Source organism: Epinephelus fuscoguttatus, linkage group LG1 (genome assembly GCF_011397635.1).
Source record: "Epinephelus fuscoguttatus linkage group LG1, E.fuscoguttatus.final_Chr_v1".
NCBI classification, from domain to species: domain Eukaryota; kingdom Metazoa; phylum Chordata; class Actinopteri; order Perciformes; family Serranidae; genus Epinephelus; species Epinephelus fuscoguttatus.
In genome coordinates this window covers 50,237,719-50,260,963 of record NC_064752.1, presented here as the reverse complement: position 1 = coordinate 50,260,963, position 23,245 = coordinate 50,237,719, and the positions used below count along the sequence as shown (strand labels likewise).

The 23,245-nt window shown below is 41.5% G+C and overlaps 1 protein-coding gene across 1 annotated transcript in view; it reads left to right on the top strand.

Moving 5' to 3' along the window:
• Positions 1-23,245, top strand: part of efcc1 (EF-hand and coiled-coil domain containing 1) — a 72,471-nt gene that overhangs the window by 13,649 nt on the left and 35,577 nt on the right. The window contains exons 3-4 of the mRNA XM_049571109.1: positions 17,514-17,656; positions 19,095-19,230. Of these exons, the coding sequence (XP_049427066.1) occupies positions 17,514-17,656; positions 19,095-19,230 (279 nt within the window). The remainder of the gene's footprint in view (positions 1-17,513; positions 17,657-19,094; positions 19,231-23,245) is intronic.

The following is a 23,245-nucleotide window of genomic DNA, read 5'->3' as shown; positions in this document are numbered from 1 at the left end:
TGCTGATGGAATTTAGGGAGGACAGATTTCAAGTTGGCTTGATTAAAGTCTCCAGTTATGATGAAAGTCCCATCTGAGTATGCAGTCTGTGATTTGCTAATGATAGCAGAGTGTCCAGGGCTAGCTTGGTGTTTGCACTAGGTGGGTCATATACAGCCATAACAATAACAACTGTAACGCCGGATTTCCACTGGATGCGTGTCCGTTGCGGAACGGCAGTGCTGGTTATCCGCTGCGTGCTCCACCGTTCGTCAGTACCCACCGGCTGCGTTTGCTGTGCGGAGCGGTGCAGCTCCGCCGGAAGACATCTCGGTGCACCGCCATGATAATATCTCCTCGTCCATGGTGTCAGCAGGGTGAAATGATGTCTGAAAACCTCTGACCTGTTGACTTCAGGCCTGCCTCTGCCCATTATGTAATTTTCAAGGTGTAGTGCAGGGAAATATGATCCGCTGTGAACACTGTATTTTATTTTGAAAATTAACCAGATGTTTTATTTTGTTTTTGTGCACGACTTCCTGCCCCGCACAATCTGCTCTGTGCTAAATTGCTGCGTTGTGCTCCGGCGTCCGGCAAAAATAGAAGTCCTGTGTATCTGTTCCGGAGGGCTCTGGGGTGCCGGAGCTGAGACGGAGCTGGAACGCAGCACAGCCGCAGCCGGTGGAAACACACACATTGACTAGAATTGAATCCTTTCGGCTCTGCTGCCGTGCCAGAGCGGAGATGCAACCAACACACATCTGGTGGAAATAGGCCGTAACTTTCTGGGGCAGGTAGAAGGGTTGGCATGGTAATATACTCCTGGTGAGCAGTGTGTGTCCATGGTGGTTGTATTCGTGCACCACTGGTTATTGAGTATATACACAGCCCCCTCCTCTGCTCTTACCGTAGTCTCTGTTCTGCCCGGTGAGCTGTGCAGCCTGCTAGCATGATAGCCTTTTCAGGGATCCCACTGTGTAGCCAGGTCTCAGTTATCACCATTAAGGAGCAGTCCAGAACCGACTTTTTTGCCGCTATGATTATCTCCAGCTCATCCACCTTGTTGCCGAGCGATCTGGCATTAGTGAGATAGATACTGGGCTTTGACAGCCGCGCTTCTGCCTCCATTCTCTCCAGTGCCTCTTGCGTCTCTCGTACAGTATAGTAATCCACCCAGAACCCGCTGTGCGTGCGATCTCCCACAGGATATGATCGTATCTATACTCCAGACTACATCCATACTGCCACATGCTACTACGATCTACTAAGAGCATCCCTGCTGTATGTAATGTTGCTGTTCGACAACCGTACAAACGTAATAAACAACAGAAAAACAACAATGCACAGAGTTAGCCACTGTATCTGAACATGCCACCGTCTTGCCATAACTTTGATTTTTCAACTTGACATATTGACGTCATACTGTTACCCACGGCAACAATATACATAGCTGAAAGCGAAATTATAACTAACTCTGTGGTGGTTCCAAAAAGAGGAGCAGCTTCAGTAGTGTGGAATTAACTGTGGCATCATTAGGCCTGGGCGTCCTTAATATTTTATAAACAGCCCTAGACTTCTCAGACTCTTTTAGGGAGTAACCCCTCAGAGGGAACTAATTCAGCAGTCCTTCCGGCAACGGCACAGCATCTCTCCCTCTCCTCTCTCTCTGTGCGCATATGGGAGTCGGTGTCATCAAGTGATTTTGTCATAAACCTGTAGTTATGTAAACCTATGTGACGCTCACAGCTTGACAAAAACAAAACAAAACATGTGAATATGCAATATTTATGGTAGCATAACAGCCTGTCACAGGTTACAGCGGGATGATTAGAGGAGAAAACCAACTCAGTCATTTAGGATTTGGCTAAAAGAGGAGGAAATCACCTGTTGAGATATATATGTATATATATATATATATATATATATATATATATATAGATCCCAGGGTACATTTTTTGTATTTGTGAACTGTTTAAATGTGTAATTTGTGTTAGATTTTATTTTGTTGAGCCACTGATATTGTATACAGAATCTGAATCTTACTCTGAGCTACTGTTGTTGTTTACAAACTAAATAGATGAGACATAATTTTTGTGTAGTATTTACTGAATATTTGTGGGCACGCTGTTAGGTTGACATGTAAAACTATATCACTTAATTTGCTGCAATTCTGTTTTCTTAAATTAATAGTAACTAGTCCATACTCATTGGTAGCTTTGTCACCTTCTACCTATGCCAATCCTCAGTGCCTATGTGCAGTTTCACATAGATTGACCACGTCAGTGAGTTGAAAAATGTGGGACAGACAGAATGACTGACTGACAGAATGACACACTGACAGTTTCCGTGATTATGTACAGCATACCATACCATGACTTGGTTATACCAAAAATTAAAAAAAACCCAAACATTTGGCCACAGGGGGAGCCACAGCGATCGGTCGCATTTTAGCCATTTTTAAGCATTTTTCTGTTGTTATAGCGCCACCCAGTTGCCAATTAGAGTTAAATTTCTCCAGTCAACTTGAGGTGTCCTGTTCTACATATCTACCAAGTTTAGTAAAAATCAATATGGTGGTTAGGCCTAGATAAGAAATTAGCTCTCTAGTGCCCCCATTTTGTTTGATCGGGTCAATAATGGAGGGGTCCCCTCAGGTTATGTGTGGTCATATGCCTACAAAGTTGCGTGGTGATCGGTGAAACCCTTGAGATGTTTTACACATTTATGTGATGAGCCACGCCCTCCGTAATATTTATTGCCTTATAAAAGCTCAGTTTTAGTAAGTTTTCCAACTTTTGCCAACAGGAAACTTTAGATATTGGTCCCTAGATTATGTTCACCCAGTTTCATGCAGATCGGACAGAGTTCCTAGGAAGAGATCGATTTTAAGTGTTTTTCAAGACATTCAAAATGGCAGAAAATCTATATAACCGGAAGTTACGGGTTCTTGAGGCAAATTTGTTCCTCACGAGGAGAGGCATCTGCATGTGCAAAGTTTCATGTCTGTATGGCATACGGGGCATGAGATATGCCCATTCAAAGTTAGCAATTTCAGTCGGTTGCTGTAGCGCCACCCACAGACAGACAGAGTTTTCGTCATTATATAGTAAGATAGATATATATATATATATATATCGCCCACCCCCGGTGCACCACCCCTCCAGAGTCTGATAAATCTTCCTGCAGGTCTTTTGCAGTCAAATGGGGGGTTTGATTTGCCTTTCTAACAATCCTGCAAGCAGCTCTCCCAGAATGTTTCTTGGTCTTCCACACTTTGCTACCTTCTTAAAGACTTCTCCTGCTTTGTGGGCATCAATTATTTTAGTTTTTAGAGTGTTAGGCAACTGTTTAGAGGAGCCCATGGCTGCTGATTTTTGAGACAAGGTTTCAGAAGTCAGAGTATTTATGAAGCTTTGAAATTTGCATCACCTGGCCTTTTCTTCATTAGTCATACTTCTACTGATACACATATGATTATTGTCACACATGTATACTATCAGATATTAATATATTGTTATTAGGGGGCCAAGTCTGAGGGGCCGAGGGAACGCGTATGCAAGCAGACGCGTTTCCTAGGACCAGCAGTGCTAGGAACCCTATTGTTTTTGTAAAGATTTTTATTTTTATTCTTCCGTAGGTAAAAGTGGCGCTGCAGGCTAAACCGGCAAGGGAGGGCGGTGCAATTTGGAGGGGTGGTCCAGACCCCTGCACATACCTCAGACGCAAAAAACCATGTACATCTGCTTGCAGGGGGCGCTATAACCTAGGCCAATGCGTTTTTGCCTATAGCTCCCACACCGTATGTCGCACATTCAAAAATCTTGTATCCCCAGCTTCCCTGAATAGAGCTGAATCACTTAGCCATAGGCCACGCCCACTTGCGCCTAGGAAGTTTTTTCGCAAAATTGTGAAAACTGGAAAACCTACTTTTTCGAACTTCTCCTTGGGATTTTGTCCAATCTGCGTGAAACTTGACATATACACTCTTCTACTGGACCTGATCTAAAGTTGTCAAAAGAATTTTATTCGGTCAAAAAATGTGCAAATTATTAACAAACAAACTTCTATAGCTAGCTATAAAAATGCAAACTGCTGGATATCTCGGTCAAACTAAATGCTGTTAACACCAAATTTGAGATCATTGGTTGGCATAAGACTGTGAGGGTATGAGCCGAATTTGGCGAATTTTGGCAACTAGGGGGCGCTACAAATATGGTAAGTTTATATCTCTTGAACGGCTGCACCGATTTCTACGAAATTCGGTTGGTATGATGTAGGGCCAATTCTGAGGTCATATCTTGAAGGTGGTCATGACTGGTCAATGTGGGCGTGGCTTATTACAAGATAAACAACAAACATTAATTTCAGCCAAACTATTATGCTGAGGGCTTTGAAATTTTAAGGGTACATATAAAATAGGACACAGATCTTCCATACCAAAAATTGCACATGTACTCCACTAGGTGGAGCTATAACGGATGCAAACGCGTTTTTGCCTGCAACTTACACATTTTAAATGACACTTTCACAAACATTTTATCCATGTGTTCCCTGGATAGAGCTGGGTTTTCTGACACAGCCCCGCCCACTACTGCTGCACATGCCACATGTCCAAAACCTACTTTTTCGAACTCCTCCTACATTTTAAGTGCCACCTGCCTGAAACTTTGCACATAGAATCTCCAGATGTGTCTGATGAAAAGTTATCAAAAGAATTTTGGCACTCCTAAAAATGCGCTTGTGACAACCAAACAATCTTTTTTGCTAGCTAAAAAACACACACTGTTTCATATTTCGCTCAAAGTAGATGCTTTCAACATCAAACTTAAGTCACTCGTTCCCGAGGTCATCCAGAGGCTTTGTGCCAAATTCGTCGCAAATCGGTCTATAGGTGGTGCTATAACGGATGCAAAGGCAGTTTTGCCTGTAACTTCCACATTTTAAATGACACATTCATAAACATGCGCTCGCCCAGAGCCCGTCGTCCTTCGGGGACAACTTCCATGGGCTCCGCGGGACGCGGGGACCGAGTCGCACGAGGGGGCTTGGCCCCCTTTCATAACTGCTTGCAGTTCTAGTTAATTATAATATTATTACTTTTATTAATATTGTTGTAAGCTACTGTCATTACGGTCTGTCCTGCATCTCTCTCTGTCTCTGTCTCTGTCTCTCTCTCTTTCTGTCTCATTGTGTCATACGGATTACTGTTAATTTGTTATGTTGATCTGTTCTGTACGACATCTATTGCATGTCTGTCCGTCCTGGAAGAGGGATCCCTCCTCAGTTGCTCTTCCTGAGGTTTGTACCCTTTTTTTTCCCCGTTAAAGGGTTTTTCTTGGGGAGTTTTTCCTTATCCACTGTGAGGGTCCAAAGGACAGAGGGATTTTGTATGCTGTAAAGCCCTGTGAGGCAAATTGTGATTTGTGATATTGGGCTTTATAAATAAAATTGATTGATTGATTCTAGCGATGACTGTGAACAAGCCATAGTACTAACAAGCTGATTTGAATGGTGCTTCTTTCCTTTTTCTCACTCTAAAATTGTACAAAACAAAATGTATTATAGTAATCTCGCTTGAAATGTTGAAAAGCATCTTTTGTCTTTAACTTCATAGCTTTTGGAGATCAGTTCATCTTCTACCTACTTGAATATAATAGAAAATGTGGTCATTGGTATGAAACGTAAGTAGGTGCTGTTGCATAACATCTGTGATTTCTTTGGACAGTACACAACAGATCAGAGGCTGAGACTCTGATGGGAGTCACTCCTCTAGTCTTTCTATAATGGGATAGTCTAAAAGTGTCACTTTTAGATGTGGTTTTTTTTTTACTCCAGGGAGTAAAGGGAGTCTAAATCAGTCACTCTGGCCTATAGAGGTCTGGGGGCCAGAGGGACTGGACAATAGGAAGCCCAGTAAGAGGAACAAAAAGAAATGAGGGGGAGGAAAGCCTACCATCTGGAAGAAGAAGCAAACACTCAGTTGTTTGTTCATGAAATGACAGACATGTTTTGCAAGGCCAAGACAGGAATGGCTTCATTCAGCATTCCATCTTTTTTTTGTACTCCAAAGAAAAGATGTAGAGTGCACATAAATTAACTTTCGTCATCTGTCACCCCAGAACTTATTCAGTTTTATTCTCCTCTTGATTCCAGGTGTCACTATTTTTAGTCCAGGAAGCATGCAAACACGTGTCTCTAAGTGAGCAAGTTTAAAACACACTTTCCATTTTATCGACACGCCTGCAGACTTTTTCTCTGTATGCATCTAACCCCTGGCCCTCTAAAGGCAGGCCTCGGGGGAGGAATAATCTCCAAACCTTTTCATGCTCTCTGCATGGTGCCTGAGAGCAGAGGGGAGAGGAGAGTCTAGCAGACCATTTATCTGTCTCCGCACAAGAGCTGCAACATTGTGTGGAGCAGGTGTTGCCACGGCATTTCTAATGTGGATAGGACACACTCAAAGATGTCTGGGACCCGTGGCATTCTGCCTTACTGTTTTTCTTGGACAGCTTATAAAAAAAACCACACTGTCAAGTGGGCTCATTTTCACACTGAATCGTTGCCCTGCTTTCCTTCTCTCTGGTTTAGAGGTATGCTGCAATGTACATCTGCAATGTGATAAACACAGATAGGACTCTGGGTGTCCTGGCTCTAACAACAAACATCTGGACTACCCAAAGGCCCAAAGAACGCTTTAGACTTTTGCTAATGGAGCAGAATACAGGATCCTATGAATTAGAAATGCCCTGACATAGCACAATAGAGCTCTTCATGTATAACCTTACTCCTGTGTGAGCGCCTTGAGGGATGTAGTAATAATTAGGCTGACAAAGGCTACCAAAAGCCTCCACATATACTTAATTATACACTGGTGCATTACTCTGCTAAGAGCTTAAATGTCAGACCAATGCCATAATAATATAAGAATGATAAGATGACTTTTTTCTTAATGGTAAAGAATAATCTCACAGTCACGTGCAATACAGAGAAAGCAGCATGTGTATTATTCTGAAGTCTTAAATTATTCCAAGTCTTAATTTAATTTTGGCTACAAATAAACCAAGGGATGCTTTTGACACAGTAACCTGATCAAAGAGAGGGAAAAGCCATATAGACGTTTCAGAAAGAGTAAATTTGTTTATCTCTGTGCTCCACTTCTATAGTACTGAATCAAAGATGAGATGAGGTATGTATACTGCTAAATTCATCCAGAAACAATGTATTGTTAAGACAATAGACCCTTTTACTGTTAGTAAACAGTGTGATGTTTTTTGGTGGGCAGGGCTTAGCTGGAGGCAAAATAATTCTCCACAGATATTAGCTAGCACCAGCTAGCCATTTCTGTTAGCTTGTTTTAGACAATTGAGGAAGATAATGCAAGTGGTGCATTCAGAAATAGCACACAAACTGGACCGTTCATAAATTCACAGCGCTGTTGGAATTGCACGTCTGTCCGTCCTGGAAGAGGGATCCCTCCTCAGTTGCTCTTCCTGAGGTTTCTACCGTTTTTTTTCCCCATTAAAGGGTTTTTTTGGGGAGTTTTTCCTTATCTGCTGCGAGGGTCATAAGGACAGAGGGATGTCGTATGCTGTAAAGCCCTGTGAGGCAAATTGTGATTTGTGATATTGGGCTTTATAAATAAAATTGAATTGAATTGAATTGGAATGTACCATTCAGTTATCTTGAGCATTGCACTCTTGTAGTGGCAGAGCACACTCTGGGCACTCTGTCTGGGGAGACGGAGCAGCAGAGTGCTGAGTGGAATGAATGTGTGATTAACATAACTGTTTGTTATTTATATAGACATATAATGCTCTATTTCTTTTAAGGATGCACCGAATATTCGGTAACTGAATATATTCGGCCGAATATTGCAAAAAAACACACATTCGGTATTCGGTGGAATAAATTAAAAGCAAGGCCGAATAATAGCAGCGTGTTTTGATAACGCAATCAAACAGTGTGCTGTGATGCGCGGAGTAAAATGTCGGCAGTGTGGCAATCCGTCCCTCACTGCACTCGCATTTACGACTAAAAATAGTTTTGAGCGAGCAAAATAGGCTTAAATCATTCAGCACGCTGTGCGAGCAGCCTACAGATTTCAACCACCAGCAGAAACGTAAGGTGAATCCCACCGATTGTGGGTTGAACGGGGGTCACAGACATGGACAGTAATGTATTCCTGTCAATACCATTACCATACCATTGCCATCGGCTTACCGGCGACGGATAAGTCGGCTTCAGTAATATCCTCTTCTTGGCGTGTGGACTGCCCAGAAGTACCTGAACAGCCGAGCCAGCCGAACACAGTTATGTGATGTGTCAGAGGAGAAATGAGCCGTTTATGGCCCACAAACCTCACTGCACTTTAGGGACTGTTCTTTACTTATGAAGGGGAGGAGGGTGGCTGGTTGATTCTTATTTTATTTACTTATTTTATTTTGATCCCCCCTATGTTCATCACTCATTGATGCTGTTTTTGAAGTATGAATAAGTCAATAAGTAATTTATTCCATTGAAATATCACTGATGTAGCCTATAATTGAAAAGTGATTTATTTTTTCATAAATGACAAAAGGCACATCTGCCTCATTTTCACTGTGGTATCGTGATACTACTCAGAACCATGATATTTTCATTGGTATCGTACAGTGGGATCCAGTTTTGGTACCGTGACAACACTAATCTGGAGGGGGTTCATCTGCAAAAACTAATGAAAAACTAAACAACGATATTCGGTACTCGGTATTCAGCCAAGCGTTTAATATTATTCAGCTTCGGCTTCGGCCACAAATTTTCATTTCGGTTCATCCCTAGTTTCTTTGACCAACAGGGCTTTCATTTTAGTGTCAGACTGAATTCATGAACGCACCATGTCAGGTCATTCACTCTGCGGAACCACAAGTGTTACCTGAATAAGTAAACACTGACCAACAGGACCAGATTGGCTGACCCATTCCATAGGCTTGCGCTTATAATGTTAGCATGTTGTACTTTTTTGGAAAACGTGTTTAGTGTAAGACAGTTGTTTGTCAGTGAGCCTTGCAAGTTGTAATGGATCCTAATTTTGTAATGTTACCTTTGTTAAATGTTGCTGTTGTCCCTGGCTTCATATGTGAAATCTGAGCTAGCCACTAGGCGAATTTATATAATGTAGAAAGTTATAGGCTTGTGCTCATAACATAAGCATGCTGTATTTGTGAGGAAAATGTGTCCGGCAAAAGACGAATGTCTGACTCCTGCGAGTCACGATGAAGCCGATGTGTATACTTGTGTTTGAGATTGTCACTATTAAGCCATATTTAATGTGTGCTTTAGGTGTGTTTTGAAGTAACTAAGCTTTACAGCACTTCACAGAAGCCCCACTGCCAACTAGTGTTTTAGAAGTGTAACTGCAGAGTGACACAGAAACACCACCACACAAGTACAAATTCTCACAACGGTGTAGGCCATGTGTGTAGGCTACAGCATAGGCTCTGTATAGAGCTGACACACAACACAAGTATAAATACACTTACTTTTAGAGCAAGTGACAGAGACACAGGCCTCAAAGTGACCTTATACAGTGTTTATGGCCCATACCTGTTAGTAAACAATTGACTATTTGCTATACCAGCGGACATGGCTCAACATTAGCATTCATTTGAAGTTGTGTATCTTTCCACCTGCTGCATATGTAAGTGCAGTATTCTCTCTCCTTTTGGCTTTGTTTTGACCTTCACCAAAGGCTGAGATAAACTTTAGCAGCTAGACATTTCACTTTCCTCATATGTTTGTCATTAACTTTTGTGTGGTGCTGAGCAGTTAGCATAAATTTGGTTTATCAGGGTTTTTTAAAAAAAAAACTACTGCTGGAAATTGGATTCAGTAGAGTATTGTGACTGATTCATGCTGTAAAATAAAACAAACTATGAGCATTTAAAGTTAGGGATGCACAATATTGGATTTTTTGTCAATATCCAATATGCAGCTATGTTACAACTCATTCGACCGATAACCAATACCAATATCGATAAATCCCCTGATTTTGGTGATCATCAAGTCTCTTCTGTAGTGGAATATTATGCATGCATGCTCTTATCATGATGGCCTACCAGCAGAGGGAGACATGAAATTCAGTACTTTTCAGTGTATGTAATATTTATTCATTGTGGTGCAAACTAAGAAAAAGCATGTTGGCAAAGGGGAAACTTCCAGGGCTGAAAAATGAAGCCAATGTGGAAGTGCCAAATACTGCAGTTCCTATAATGGCCACTTGAGGCTGGCTTCAGGAGCAAGTCAATCCCCTTAGACACTCATGTTAAAATGCCCAACTTTACAGCAGAAATAAACATCATTACAGCATGCATGGTACAATCCTGGTTTATTAGGGCTTAAAGTAACACATTTTTAAGAGCGGGGCCACTTAAGTGACAGGCTGTCTGCCTACAGTCTATGATTCAGATCCACCCCTCGCTTCTCCACAGCTCCACCCTCTCATCCAAATATGGTCACTTCTGACTCCAAAAAGTCAAGATGGTGACAGCTGAAATGCTGAACTGGAGGCTTCAAAATAAGAGTCCACAAACCAATGGATGCCATCATGGTGGCCACATCTCTTGGTTTACAAAGTTTATGGTGGAAACAAGTTAGCTAATGTGAACACCTGTTCAATATAAAAGTTACAGCATTTCACTGAGTTGCTAAGGTGAAAAAACTTTTGGTTTGATAATAAAAACTTAAGAAATTAATGAGATATGGGTCTATGTATAGGTTGCAGGTAACAGGAGGTGTCTGACTTCTTTTGGCTGTAGTCATAGCACAGGATTTATGTTGTCACTCTGGTGAGATTAGGGATTAGATTAGTGGGTGCTACAGAGCCGTCAGACAGCAGTCCCCCATGGTAATGCTAGAGTAAGAGTTTTTAAACAGCACGGTGGGAAATAAGAGCAATGTCCTCTCACAAAACCAGTGCGGGTCGGCAGTACTTTCATCTAGAAAATGAAAACAATGTAGGCTGTGTCAGAAAATAAACTTGCATATAATCACTCGACAAGAGAGCAAGGTCAGCTTCAGCTCCAGGGCCTAACGGAATCCCCTACAAGCTCTACAAGAACTGCCCCCAAGTGCTGAAATGCCTTTGGAAACTCATGAGTGCAGCATGGAAGAACCAACTCATACCATCAGAGTGGCAAAGAGCTGTAGTGGTGTTCATTCCGAAAGAGCAGGAGTCCCACAACATCAGCCAGTTCAGGAGCATTGCACTACTGAACATCGAGGGGAAAGTTCTTTGCAGTCATGGCCAAGAGATTGACATCTTATCTCACAGGAAATGGCTACATTGACACCAGCTGCCAGAAAGCAGGAGTGCCAGGCTTTCCAGGATGCATGGAGCCTTCATCAGTGATTTGGGGGCAGATCCAGAGAGCCAAGCAGGAGAAAAGCGACCTTCAATTTTCAATTCAATTTTATTTATAAAGCCCAATATCACAAATCACAATTTGCCTCACAGGGCTTTACAGCATATGACATCCCTCTGTCCTTATGACCCTCACAGCGGATAAGGAAAAACTCCCCCAAAAAAACCCTTTTAATGGGGAAAAAAACGGTAGAAACCTCAGGAAGAGCAACTGAGGAGGGATCCCTCTTCCAGGACGGACAGACGTGCAATAGATGTCGTACAGAACAGATCAGCATAACAAATTAACAGTAATCCACATGACACAATGAGACAGAGAAAGACAGAGAGAGAGAGAGAGATGCAGGTAATGACAGTAGCTTACAACAACATTATTGAAAGTAATAATATTATAGTTATAGTTCTGGCTACTGCGGTACAATATGTTGAAAGTATGTATTAATATCTGGCAGTATACAAGTGTGACAATAGTCATATGTGTATAATAACAGTAGAAGTATGACTAATGACTAACGATGGCAGCAGCAGCAGGAGGCATCTGGCAGGACCACGACAGCAGCACAGCCACACACGTCACGCTGTCCAGGCACCGCTGCGATATGAGTTAATCTGAGAGACAGTGGAGCACAAAGGCTCCGGAGAAGAAGCCGAGTTAGTGACATCCAGAATGGCCGAGTTAGCAAGATGCAGTAATAGAATACGAGAGAGAGAGAGAGAGAGAAGGAGAGAAGGTGCCCGGTGTATTATAGGGGGGTCCTCCGGCAGACTAGGCCTAAGTCAGCCTAACTAGGGGCTGGTACAGGGCAAGCCTGAGCCAGCCCTAACTATAAGTTTTATCAAAGAGGAAAGTCTTAAGTCTAGTCTTTAATGTGAAGACGGCGCTGCCTCCCGGACCGTAACAGGAAGATGATTCCACAGGAGAGGAGCCTGATAGCTGAAGGCTCTGGCTCCTGATCTACTTTTGGAGACTTTAGGGACCACGAGTAACCCTGCATTCTCAGAGCGCAGAGTTCTGGTGGGATAATAAGGCACTATGAGCTCTCTAAGATATGATGGAGCTTGACCATTTAGAGCTTTATAAGTTAACAGTAGGATTTTAAATTCAATTCTGGATTTTACAGGGAGCCAGTGCAGAGAAGCTAAAACAGGAGAAATATGATCTCGTTCCTTAGTTCCTGTTAGTACACATGCTGCTGCATTCTGAATTAGCTGGAGATTTTTTAAGGACTTACTAGAGCTACCTGATAATAGAGAGTTACAGTAATCCAGCCTTGAGGTAACAAAAGCGTGGACCAATTTTTCTGCATCTTTTCAGGTCAGGATAGGCCTAATTTTCGCAATATTACGCAGATGAAAAAATGCAGTCCGTGAGGTTTGTTTTAAATGAGAATTAAAAGACAAATCTTGATCAAATGTTACTCCGAGGTTTCTTACGGTAGTGCTAGAGGCCAGAGCAATGCCATCTAGAGAAACTATGTCATCAGATAAAGAGTCTCTGAGTTGTTTGGGGCCAAGAACAATAACTTCAGTTTTGTCTGAATTTAACATCAGGAAATTGGTGCTCATCCAGGTTTTTATGTCTTTAAGGCAGTTATGGAGTTTAGTTAATTGATTACTTTCTTCTGGCTTCATTGATAAATACAACTGTGTATCATCCGCATAACAATGGAAATTTATAGAGTGATTTCTAATGATGTTACCTAAAGGAAGCATATATAGAGTAAACAGGATTGGTCCGAGCACAGAACCTCGCGGAACTCCAAAACAAACTTTGGTACGTAAGGACGATTCATTATGAACGTCAACAAATTGAAAACGATCAGATAAATAAGATTTAAACCAGCTCAGTGCAGAACCTTTTAGGCCAATTAAGTGATCCAGTCTCTGCAGTAGAATTTGATGGTCAATTGTGTCAAACACCGCACTAAGATCTAATAAAACAAGTACAGAGACAAGTCCTTTGTCCGAAGCAATCAGAAGGTCATTTGTAATTTTAACTAGTGCTGTCTCAGTGCTATGATGCACTCTAAATCCTGACTGAAATTCCTCAAATAGATTATTATCATGGAGAAGATCACACAGCTGGTCTGCGACTACTTTCTCAAGGATCTTTGACATAAAGGGAAGATTAGATATTGGTCTATAGTTGGCTAACACCTCTGGATCCAGGGTGGGCTTTTTTAGTAGAGGTTTAATTACAGCTACCTTAAAAGACTGTGGTACATAGCCTGTTAATAAGGATATATTGATCATATCTAATATATGAGTGTTAACTAAAGAAAAGACCTCCTTAAGTAGCCTAGTTGGGATGGGGTCTAAGAGACACGTGGTGTGGCTTGACCTCACGAATGCTTATGGGTCCGTCCCTCACAAACTCATCCATTTTGCTTTGGAGTTCTTCCACGTCCCTGAGTCCATCAACAACCTAGTAAGCAGCTACTTCAGGGACTTCCAGATGTGCTTCAGCCTCCAGGATTTTACAACAGGATGGCAGCAACTGGAAGTAGGCATCGTCATGGGGTGTTCCATCTTTCCAGTCCTCTTTGTCGCAGCCTTTGAGATCATCCTCTGCGGAGCCCAACAGACCATGGGAGGAATGAAGCTGCAGACAGGGGAAATGCTTCCACCACTCCGAAGCTACATGGACGATGTCACCGTAGTTCTGCAGACAGCTCCATGCACAAGAAGGTGCTTGAAAAGGTTGGATGAACTAGTGACATGGGCACGGATGAAAATAAAACCCTCCAAGTCACGAAGCCTCTCCCTACAAAAAGGCTCCAGGAATGACAACACCATTTTTGTCGCAGAAGGTGTGCAAATCCCCCTACTGGCCAGCCAGCCCATACAGAGCCCAGGGCGGTATTACAGCGCAGATCTGTCAGACAAGCAAGCGGGTAAGGCAGCACAGGAACAACTCTCAGAAGGCCTCGCAAGTATCAACAAGAGCCAGCTCCCTGGAAAGTACAAAGTGTGGTGCTACAACTTCACACTGTACAAAAGGGTCATGTGGCCACTGAAGATGTGCGACATTCCATCATCAACAGCCAACGGCATGGACCGGCTAGCCAACGCATACATCCGGAAATGGCTGGGCCTACCGCGATGATTCTCTGACACAAGCTTACTCGGGACAAACTCGCTGCAACTGAAGACAATGAATATAAAGGGAAACTTTGCTGATACTGAACCAGCTGTGTGGCATCACAGTGTGTGCAGATGAACAGTGTTTAGCTTCACCCCCGTGCTGCTCCCAGCACCCAGACTGGCAGCTGGACTGTCGGGGGGCTGCGGAAGAAGTCAAACAACGTTCATCTGTGCACAATGCGTTGACACACAGCTGGTTCAATATCAGCAAAGTTTCCCTGCTTCCCTTCAAAATGACTCTAATATGTGCCGTCTGATTTCTGTCTCGTCTTCTGCAGTGTCATTGAATGAGCTCTGGCATTAGCCACTCAGTATGTTAACATGAAGTTAGAGAAAATTGATTTATTGTGTGAAAAGTCGGACTAACACCCACAGATAATATGATTGGTAGTTGAATTATTCCTGCATGCATACAGTCAATCGGACCCAAACTGGCCTAGGCGCTCTGCACATACACCACAGTTTTTGCCCCTTTATGCCCAGCATAGCTGATCGATACAGGGGTTCTGTGCTTTGAGCAGCTGAGCAGAATTATGGCTTAGAAGAAATAGAAAAACAAAATTACTGTGAGGTAACGTCAAAGTATTTCAATTTTTTATTTTTGTATCTTTTTTTTTTTTTCAATTTTATTGATAAAGCCCAATATCACAAATCACAATTTGTCTCAGAGGGCTTTACAGCATATGACACCCCACACAGCAAGTACTGTAAGACAGCGCAATTTTTTTTGCGAAAGAATGCAAAGGTATAGTGAGAGAATGGAAAAGTTATTGCAAGAGAACAGAAAACATGAGGGATTGCAAAATATTGCACTTTAAAGCAAAATATATTGTGAGGGAATGAACAAAAACTATGACCCTCAGGGGGCTCAGCAGTTTTCATCCTCCTTAGGGGAAATAACTTGCAACTAAACACTATACTAAGTGGCTTGCTTTTTCTATCTGTGATTTGGTGCTGGGCAGGTATTGTGCAGTGTATATCAAAGCTCTTTGACTTAAAACAGCTGCCTGTTGTTGCTGGAAATATGGTTATTGAGAGCACTGAGACTGAACCAAACAATACAGTTGGATACCAGAACAATTAGCTGAAAGAGGCTTAAACACTCCATAGAGCTGAGGCAAACTGTAAATCAGTTGATCATTCTCTGCTGGTTTATCACTATGAGCAACTCATTTCACACTGTATTGTGAATATATATGTGTGGATTAGTGCAGCTTCAAGTTATTTTTGTGCACAAAATGCAAGGATTTTCTCTCTACTTGTAGAAAATTTTCACATAAAGACTTGTCTTTGAAATCTGCAGTGTATTATACTCTCTCTCTGTCTCTCTCTCTTTCTCAGCAAAATTAGTGAATGAATAGATATTTTCATTTTGGCAGGTCAAACCCACCCACGATGCTGTTGCATTTGGTACATTGGTGAGAGCTGCAATGCCTGTCTAATGAAACACTGATTACATTTTTTTCTGTTTCTGCCTACATCCCACAGTCTGACTACTGTCCAGGATGTCTGTCTGGACTACTTTCAGGTGTCTGTGTTCATCCAGTTGGAATTCTCATGCTCAGCATAATCAGCAAATACCTCAGCACTGTCAAACCATCAGATGGGAAACAGTCTAGCACAAGTCAAAAACAAGTTACAGCTAGCTTTCATGTGACAATTAGGAGGTCATTGTTTCACTAGCTTCAAAACTGATGGTGTTTGTTGCCTTTTTTGTCTTTTTGGACACAAAGCCATTTCAAACCTCCATGCATGTCAAAGGCCTGAGCCAGAAGCTGTGGCCTTGCTACAGTATTCACTGGACACAGGCTGCAGCCTCCCTCCAGCCACTGTCAATGAATGTGCAATTAGTCACACCAAAGCCTGCATTTGAAAAAGCCCTCCACCATTTCATTCCACAGTCTGAGTGTCTCCACAGCATGTGTCCATGTGCAGGCACCAGTTCCATGTTGGTGCAACGCCAGCTGCTGGCCCTCATGAACTAACTCTCTTTCCTCCACCGTGGCCCCCACTAACTTAAACATGACTCTCTGATTGATTGCCTGAAATCATGCTGCAATAATTGACCTTCAGTGAAGTCAGTCGTTTCTCTCTGCTTTTGCACAAAGGACCTTAAAGTAGTACACAGATGCAGAGTATAATGTTGTCTTACGGCATAGTCTGCCTTGTGCCAACAGGATATAAGCATGAGTGCTCCATGACTTTTTTTTTCAGTGAGGCAGGCTGTTGAAAACCTTTTTGAGACTTTCTCTTTTTTTAGCAAGACATCATCATCTGGAAACACTTATACTGTGATTTACGAAGGCCCCCTATTGGATTTCCCCAAACACGAAAGAGCAGACAGCAGGAGAAACCTAGCAAATTCAAACCATTACAGAGAGATTGATCCACACAAACTGCACTCCCACCCGTTTTTTCATTGACAAATGTTTAAATATGTCTTTGACACAAGGGAGAATATGATATATAGAATTAAAGTGTTACATGTCTTTCCATCTGCAGATGAAAAGATGTGTAACAGAGCCAATAAAACTGTTAATGTGCTTTAAAGAAGGTCTGTGCTCTGACTTTGTCTCATCCAGTGTCAGTCAGAGTGTTTTTACCTCACAAGCCAACTCCTGTACAGTAACAGGGCCATTCTACCACTGACCCACTTTACTGTAAAAATGCCTTAAAGATATGTCTGGCTTCAATTACCCCACCCAGATTTGGCATACAACATCACAGGCAGCTATAAAATTATCATGGTGGTTATAGATGTGGCTTAACACACACACTACCTTCTGTTACATGATATGTTCTCTTTGATGTTGGCAATTGGTTTGGACTCAACTTTTCTCATCTGTGCAAATTTGAAGAATAGTTTTAGCCCCTCGGTTAGTGCCAGTTTATGTGCAGAGACATAAGCTACACTGCAGTAGCAAATACAGGGTCACATAGAGAACATGCAGTCTGCAGACAGCTATACTAAACTTACAGTGCTCTTTTTCAGATCGGAGGTGTCAAAACTACAACTCCCAAGTAGCACCAGGGCAGAGCAGCAGCTGAGTGTTGGCAACAGGCGGGGCCAGAGGTGTTGCTCGGACTCCCAACATGACCGATGTTCTCCGACAGGGCGTGCTCTGATGACCCCAGGTGAGAGTAAGACGTGTTTCTCATGAAAAGACAGAGTCCTAACGTCTCTCTGCTAAGCAGTCGACAGTTTGTAATGACAAAGAAAGTAGCTAATTTACCCTTTCATAATTTAAGAACTAGTTTCATAATTCTTTTTTTTTTTTTTTTTTTTTTTTTTGGTTAAGATTTTTTTGGGGCAGTTTTGCCTTTAATTGATAGGAAAGTCAAGTGTGAAAGGGGGAGAAGGAGAGGGAATGACATGCAGCAAAGGGCCACAGGCTGGAGTCGAACCCGGGCCACTGCGGCAACAGCCTTGTACATGGGGTGCCTGCTCTATCCACTAAGCCACTGGCACCCCCAAATAGTTGATTAATTATGCCTCCGTGTGAAGGTGATAGCTGTGGCTGGAAGCATTATGTTTTCGGGGTGGCTGTCTGTCCATCTGTCCCATTCTCTTGAATGCGATATCTCAAAGCCTTGAGGGAAGTTTGTCACAAACATCCTTTTGGACTCCACAATAAATTGATTAGATTTGGTGGTCAAAGATCACAATGACCTTGTCTGTCTCACTCTTGTAAACACGATATCTCAAGAACACGTCAAAGTAATTTCTTTAAATTTGACACAAATGTCCACTTGGACTGAAGAATAAACAGAAGAATTTTGGGGTTGAAGGTAAAAAGTCATGGTCAGTGTGACCTCACAAAATATGTTTTTGGCTATAACTCAACAATTGTTATGCTAACTATGAGTAAAACTTTACACAAATGTCTAATAGGACATACTTATGAAGTGATGACATTTTACATTCAAAAGGTCAAAGGTGAACTTCATTGTGACATTATGTTAATTAATAATGTTCTGCATAAACACTTTTCTGTCCAACTCAACATCATATCTCAGGAACCGAAGGGGAGATATTCGGTCAGATACTGAATCAGTGACACTAATCTTGGGTGCCCACCTTGAAACTGTGCTGATTGTATAGATCTTCTGTGCTTTCGAGGGGAAGATGTGCGTGAAGCATCCATGTTTTCACAGACATGTATGTAAGCTAGAAGAGAAGCTTGACTGGTGCAGTGAAGCATACAACTGCAGGGTGGTAATTGTAGTTTTTCCATAAAATGTGAGAAAGTAGTGAAAAATGCATGTAACAAGTGGCATCTTATTGCTTGTTGCATGCGACCAATAGTCCAAACCCCATAGATAACAGAACATCCTCACACTGGAGAAACTGGAGCCAGAGAATGGATGGTGTTTTTGCCTGAAATTTTGCCTGAACAATTAATTAATCATCAAAAAAGTTGCAGACTCATTTTCTTTTAACTGACTGATTAATTGACTATTTTTTTTTCAGCTCTAGTCTCAAGTCTTTTATTCTCTACACTTCTGGCTGCTGTCCTCTATGACAGTGATAGTAATGATTGCATTAATGATGACAGTGTGTCGTGACTTGTAGTGGAGGAGCAGCTGTTCCGTTCGGTGGAGGGCCAAGCAGCATCTGATGAGGAAGAGGATAAGTGGACTGAAGATCAGCAGAGGCAGGTGGATGAGGTGAAGAGGATCTTGACTAGGCTGTCCTGCTGTGGGGAAAGGTACCACACATCCACATCATCACTCTAGCTTACAGCAAGCTAGAGGTGTACTACTTAATGGTACACCTCAGTTTGCTGTCTATGATAGGATAGCTAGCATAATAGGGCCCAGCATAATTTTTAGATTAGGGATACATTTCTACAAATGTTATTGAGCATTTATTGAAGCAACATGAAGCCTTTAACAAGTATCTATGACAGATATTTTTTAACGAATGTAATGTTTAAAGCTGCGTTAATATTTTTTGCCCCTTGGTTAGCAGAACAACTCCAGAACAAACTGACAGACAGACACAGTCCAGTCCTGATGTGTTTGCCTTTCCAAGTCGTAGTGGCTCATAAGCGAACAATGGCCTACACACATCCATGCATGGAGTAACATAAGCATTTATTTGGGTCAAGTTTCTGTTCATCTAATGAATGTAAATACAATCTTCACTCTACTTTTAGCTGATCTTCACCAGTTCCCGAAAAAAATCTTTATATAATATGTGTCTTAAAGTTATAGTTGGTAATCCTGTTCAGAAACACTTCTTGTTATATTGGGTGAAATGGTCCTTCCATCCTGAGATTAGTCAATACATAATGTGCTCAGAAAAATGAATGAAAAAAATCCGAGACAACTGAGGGAGCTGAAGGGCCTGAAAAGTGATGCAGAGGTTGCTGTCTTTCTGTTGGACAGGTAATTATTTGTTTTGCTTCGGGGGGATTTGTTACTTTACTTGGCTCTCCTCTGCCCTGCTGACTGCAGGATGTGTGTTCAAGCTTGTGTGGGGCCCTGGCTTTGGACGGAGCACTGACGGGAGGGGGAGGAGGGGGCGGAGCTTAGAGGAGGTGCCGCTTTCAAATCTTGCTAGCTCTCCAACATTACCAACTATAGCTTTAAGCTGCAAGATGTTTGACTGTCTGCAATAGGTATCATAGGCCCCAATCACGCAAAAAGTATTTTAGCAGCTGGATGCTGCTGTTTGAGCTAGAGCAAGTACCCTCTGCCTGTCCATTTTAGTATCTAGCTACTAATTACTGAGAAATAAATAAAAATGAAATTAAATAAATAAACGGTAGATTGATTACACGAGATGGTTAGGGTAAAGGGGTGATGGGGTGGTTCCCTGGCAACAAAAAATATGAACAGCAATTGTTTTTTTTTTTTACTGGTGGCACTCAATTTGAAAAAAAGAGCAGTGCAGTGCACCTTGTGTTTTGGAACCTACAAAATGCTTTCTGTTTGATTGGGGCCTTCGTTGCTAGCTTTGTCTGTCTGCTGTGAAGTGCTGTGCAGGTAGTGTTCAGTGGGTTTATCAGAGCTTTTGTAAAAGAAACTAGCTGCCTGCTAAGACTGGAAATAAGATGAGAACTGCTGTTGAAAACAAGATTGATGAAAGCGATGACAGTGACCTGAGAAAGATGTTCCCCAGCTCTGTATTGGCTTGATATGTCATCATGATTCTGAGAGTAATGAAACTGCACTGCCACAGATCACTGTTGCTCTTTTTGTTAGAACAGTTCCAAAATTGATGGCAGCACAAGAAATTAAAAACTTTTATAAAAATGAATAATTGAAAAAAAATAATTAATCAATTAAGGAATGAGAAAAGGGCAAACAAAGGGTTAGAAAACAGGCCTAGGATCAGGTTTAATTCCCATTTTTAAACATATCCATAACAACTGACTATTCCCATCTCCAAACAGGTTCAGATTAGGAAAAAAAAAACTGGTAAGGGGTCTGAACCCTTCACTCATACCCGTCAATTTTAATCCTACATTTCATCTTGTTATGGCTCTTAGTCTTAGTCTATGTCTTATGTATTGATATGCAAAAACCAAAACTATTTTAGAGACTGAGAGTTCCAGAAAATGGCATGAACACATCAGAAGGGTTGATGTGTGTTCAGAGAATATTGAACTGGGGAACTGAGGACCTTGGGAACATATGCTCCCCAGTGAACCACCCTGGAAATGTGCTTAAAACCAAAGCAATATGCTAAAAGAACCTAAAACACTACAAAAGTACCGATGACACAGATAAGTTAGATGTGGGTCATTCCACGAAATCAGTGCTTTTTTAACTTTGAAAACTTAAAATTTAAATTTAATTTGATTGCTATTTTTTTTAAGTAGCCTGGAATTAAAGACAGTTTAAAGAAATTTTATTGTGCAATCTCAGATTGTGGAATTTCATATTTTATTACTGTTTTTCTCCTTAATGTTTTGATAGTTTTAGCAACCCTGATGAAAGTATTACTACATCTAATATTCTTAATTTGACATATGTAATAAATGGCACATATATGAGCAGTACTTAAGTCCCTGTTTTCATTGAGATTATTTTCAGATGTGGATTTTCTTTTCCATTTTGATATGTTTCATTCAGATTATCAAGCGTACCCTAATTGTGCATGGCAATCAGATGTCTATTAAGAAAAAAGAGGTTTTTTTAGATGAGAAATACTGGAAGAATGGCCTAGTCCAAAATATATTATAGTTTAAATTACAATGGTAAGAGTCCATTTTGGTTTTTTTGGGTTTTTTTTTTTTTTTTTTTTTTTTTTACATTTTCATGAAATTAATGACAATAACAGGATTGATTGTCAGCCCTGTTGCAGTAACAGGGCTGACAAGACTAATGGATGACATACATTCTACTACCTATGCTCCACATCTTTGTCCACACACTACTATGAAGTCTTACTTCCCAAGGTACAGAGTATTGATTTGCACTTGATTGGCATTGTTGTATTAATGGTAAATGGACCTGCATTTTGTATAGCACCTTTCTAGTCATCTGACCACTCAAAGCACTTTTTACACTACGAGTCACATGCACCCATTCACACACACATTCATACATTGGTGACCAAGGCTACCATAAGGTGCCACCTGCTTTTTAACACACACACACACACACACACACACACCGATGGAAGCATCACCAAGAGCAATATGGGGTTCAGTATCTTGCTCAAGGATACATCAATATACAGACTGGAGCAGGGATGGAACCGCTGATCTTCCAATTGGTGGATATTATTGAAGCACATTACATTTCTAAGAGGTCTAATGTTTTTTCTGTCATTGCAGTTTTGTGCATGCATTATTGACAAGCATTTTGGAATGATTTTTGTTATTAAAACATATTATTTTTATATTGGTAATTAACATATTATAACACACTGAGTCATATTTTAAGTGTTATTAATTTAGGAGGATTTAACAGCATTTCATTAATTTAAACATAGTAGCCAATGTCAAAAATGTTTTTGTAGCATTTAAACGTGACTTAAAACAGCCAGATCATACAAACGAAGGCCTCATTTTCACAGTAGAAGTAACCAGTGTCATCATAATATGGATATTAGCTGAATAATACTCACATGATGACCTTTAAAATGTTTTAACTTTAAAAGGCTAACCTTTTAAGACAGTAAACTAGTGTAAACAGAGTTGGTGATTACTTTCATCTGTGTCAGAGAAAACTGATCTGAGTTCAGACTTTTTACGTTCAGCATAGCTACACTCACAGATAACTGAGCCTCCTATCTGCCTGTCAAATAGCATCAACCCATAAACCTTCTCTAGTCTGGACTGAGTGGCATCCTGCGGAGATCAGCTGTGAGGTCCAGCAGCCGGTGGCTGCTCACTCTGCTGCTGTTCAGCGGCTAACAAGCAGAGCTAACTGTTAACAGCCACGGCTGCAACTAACAAACTCCACAAATCCATTCAGTAGCTCCACCATCCAGATTCAGACACAAATGGCGGATTATTTACTCCTGGATTACAGCTCACAACTCACACCAACAGCTGACTCTGCTCCGCTGTAAGTGTTTTTGCCTGCTAGTGAAACATCCTGGCACGACTATTTACTGGAGTTTACCAACATGTTGCTCATGTGGCATTTGAAGATAATTGCAGGCACGGCCATTCTCGGCTTTCAATGTCCGATTGTCCACTGCTAACATTTTTGTCACGTCACATCTTGTCAGCGAAAATGAAACATAGATTTGTCTTCGTTTTT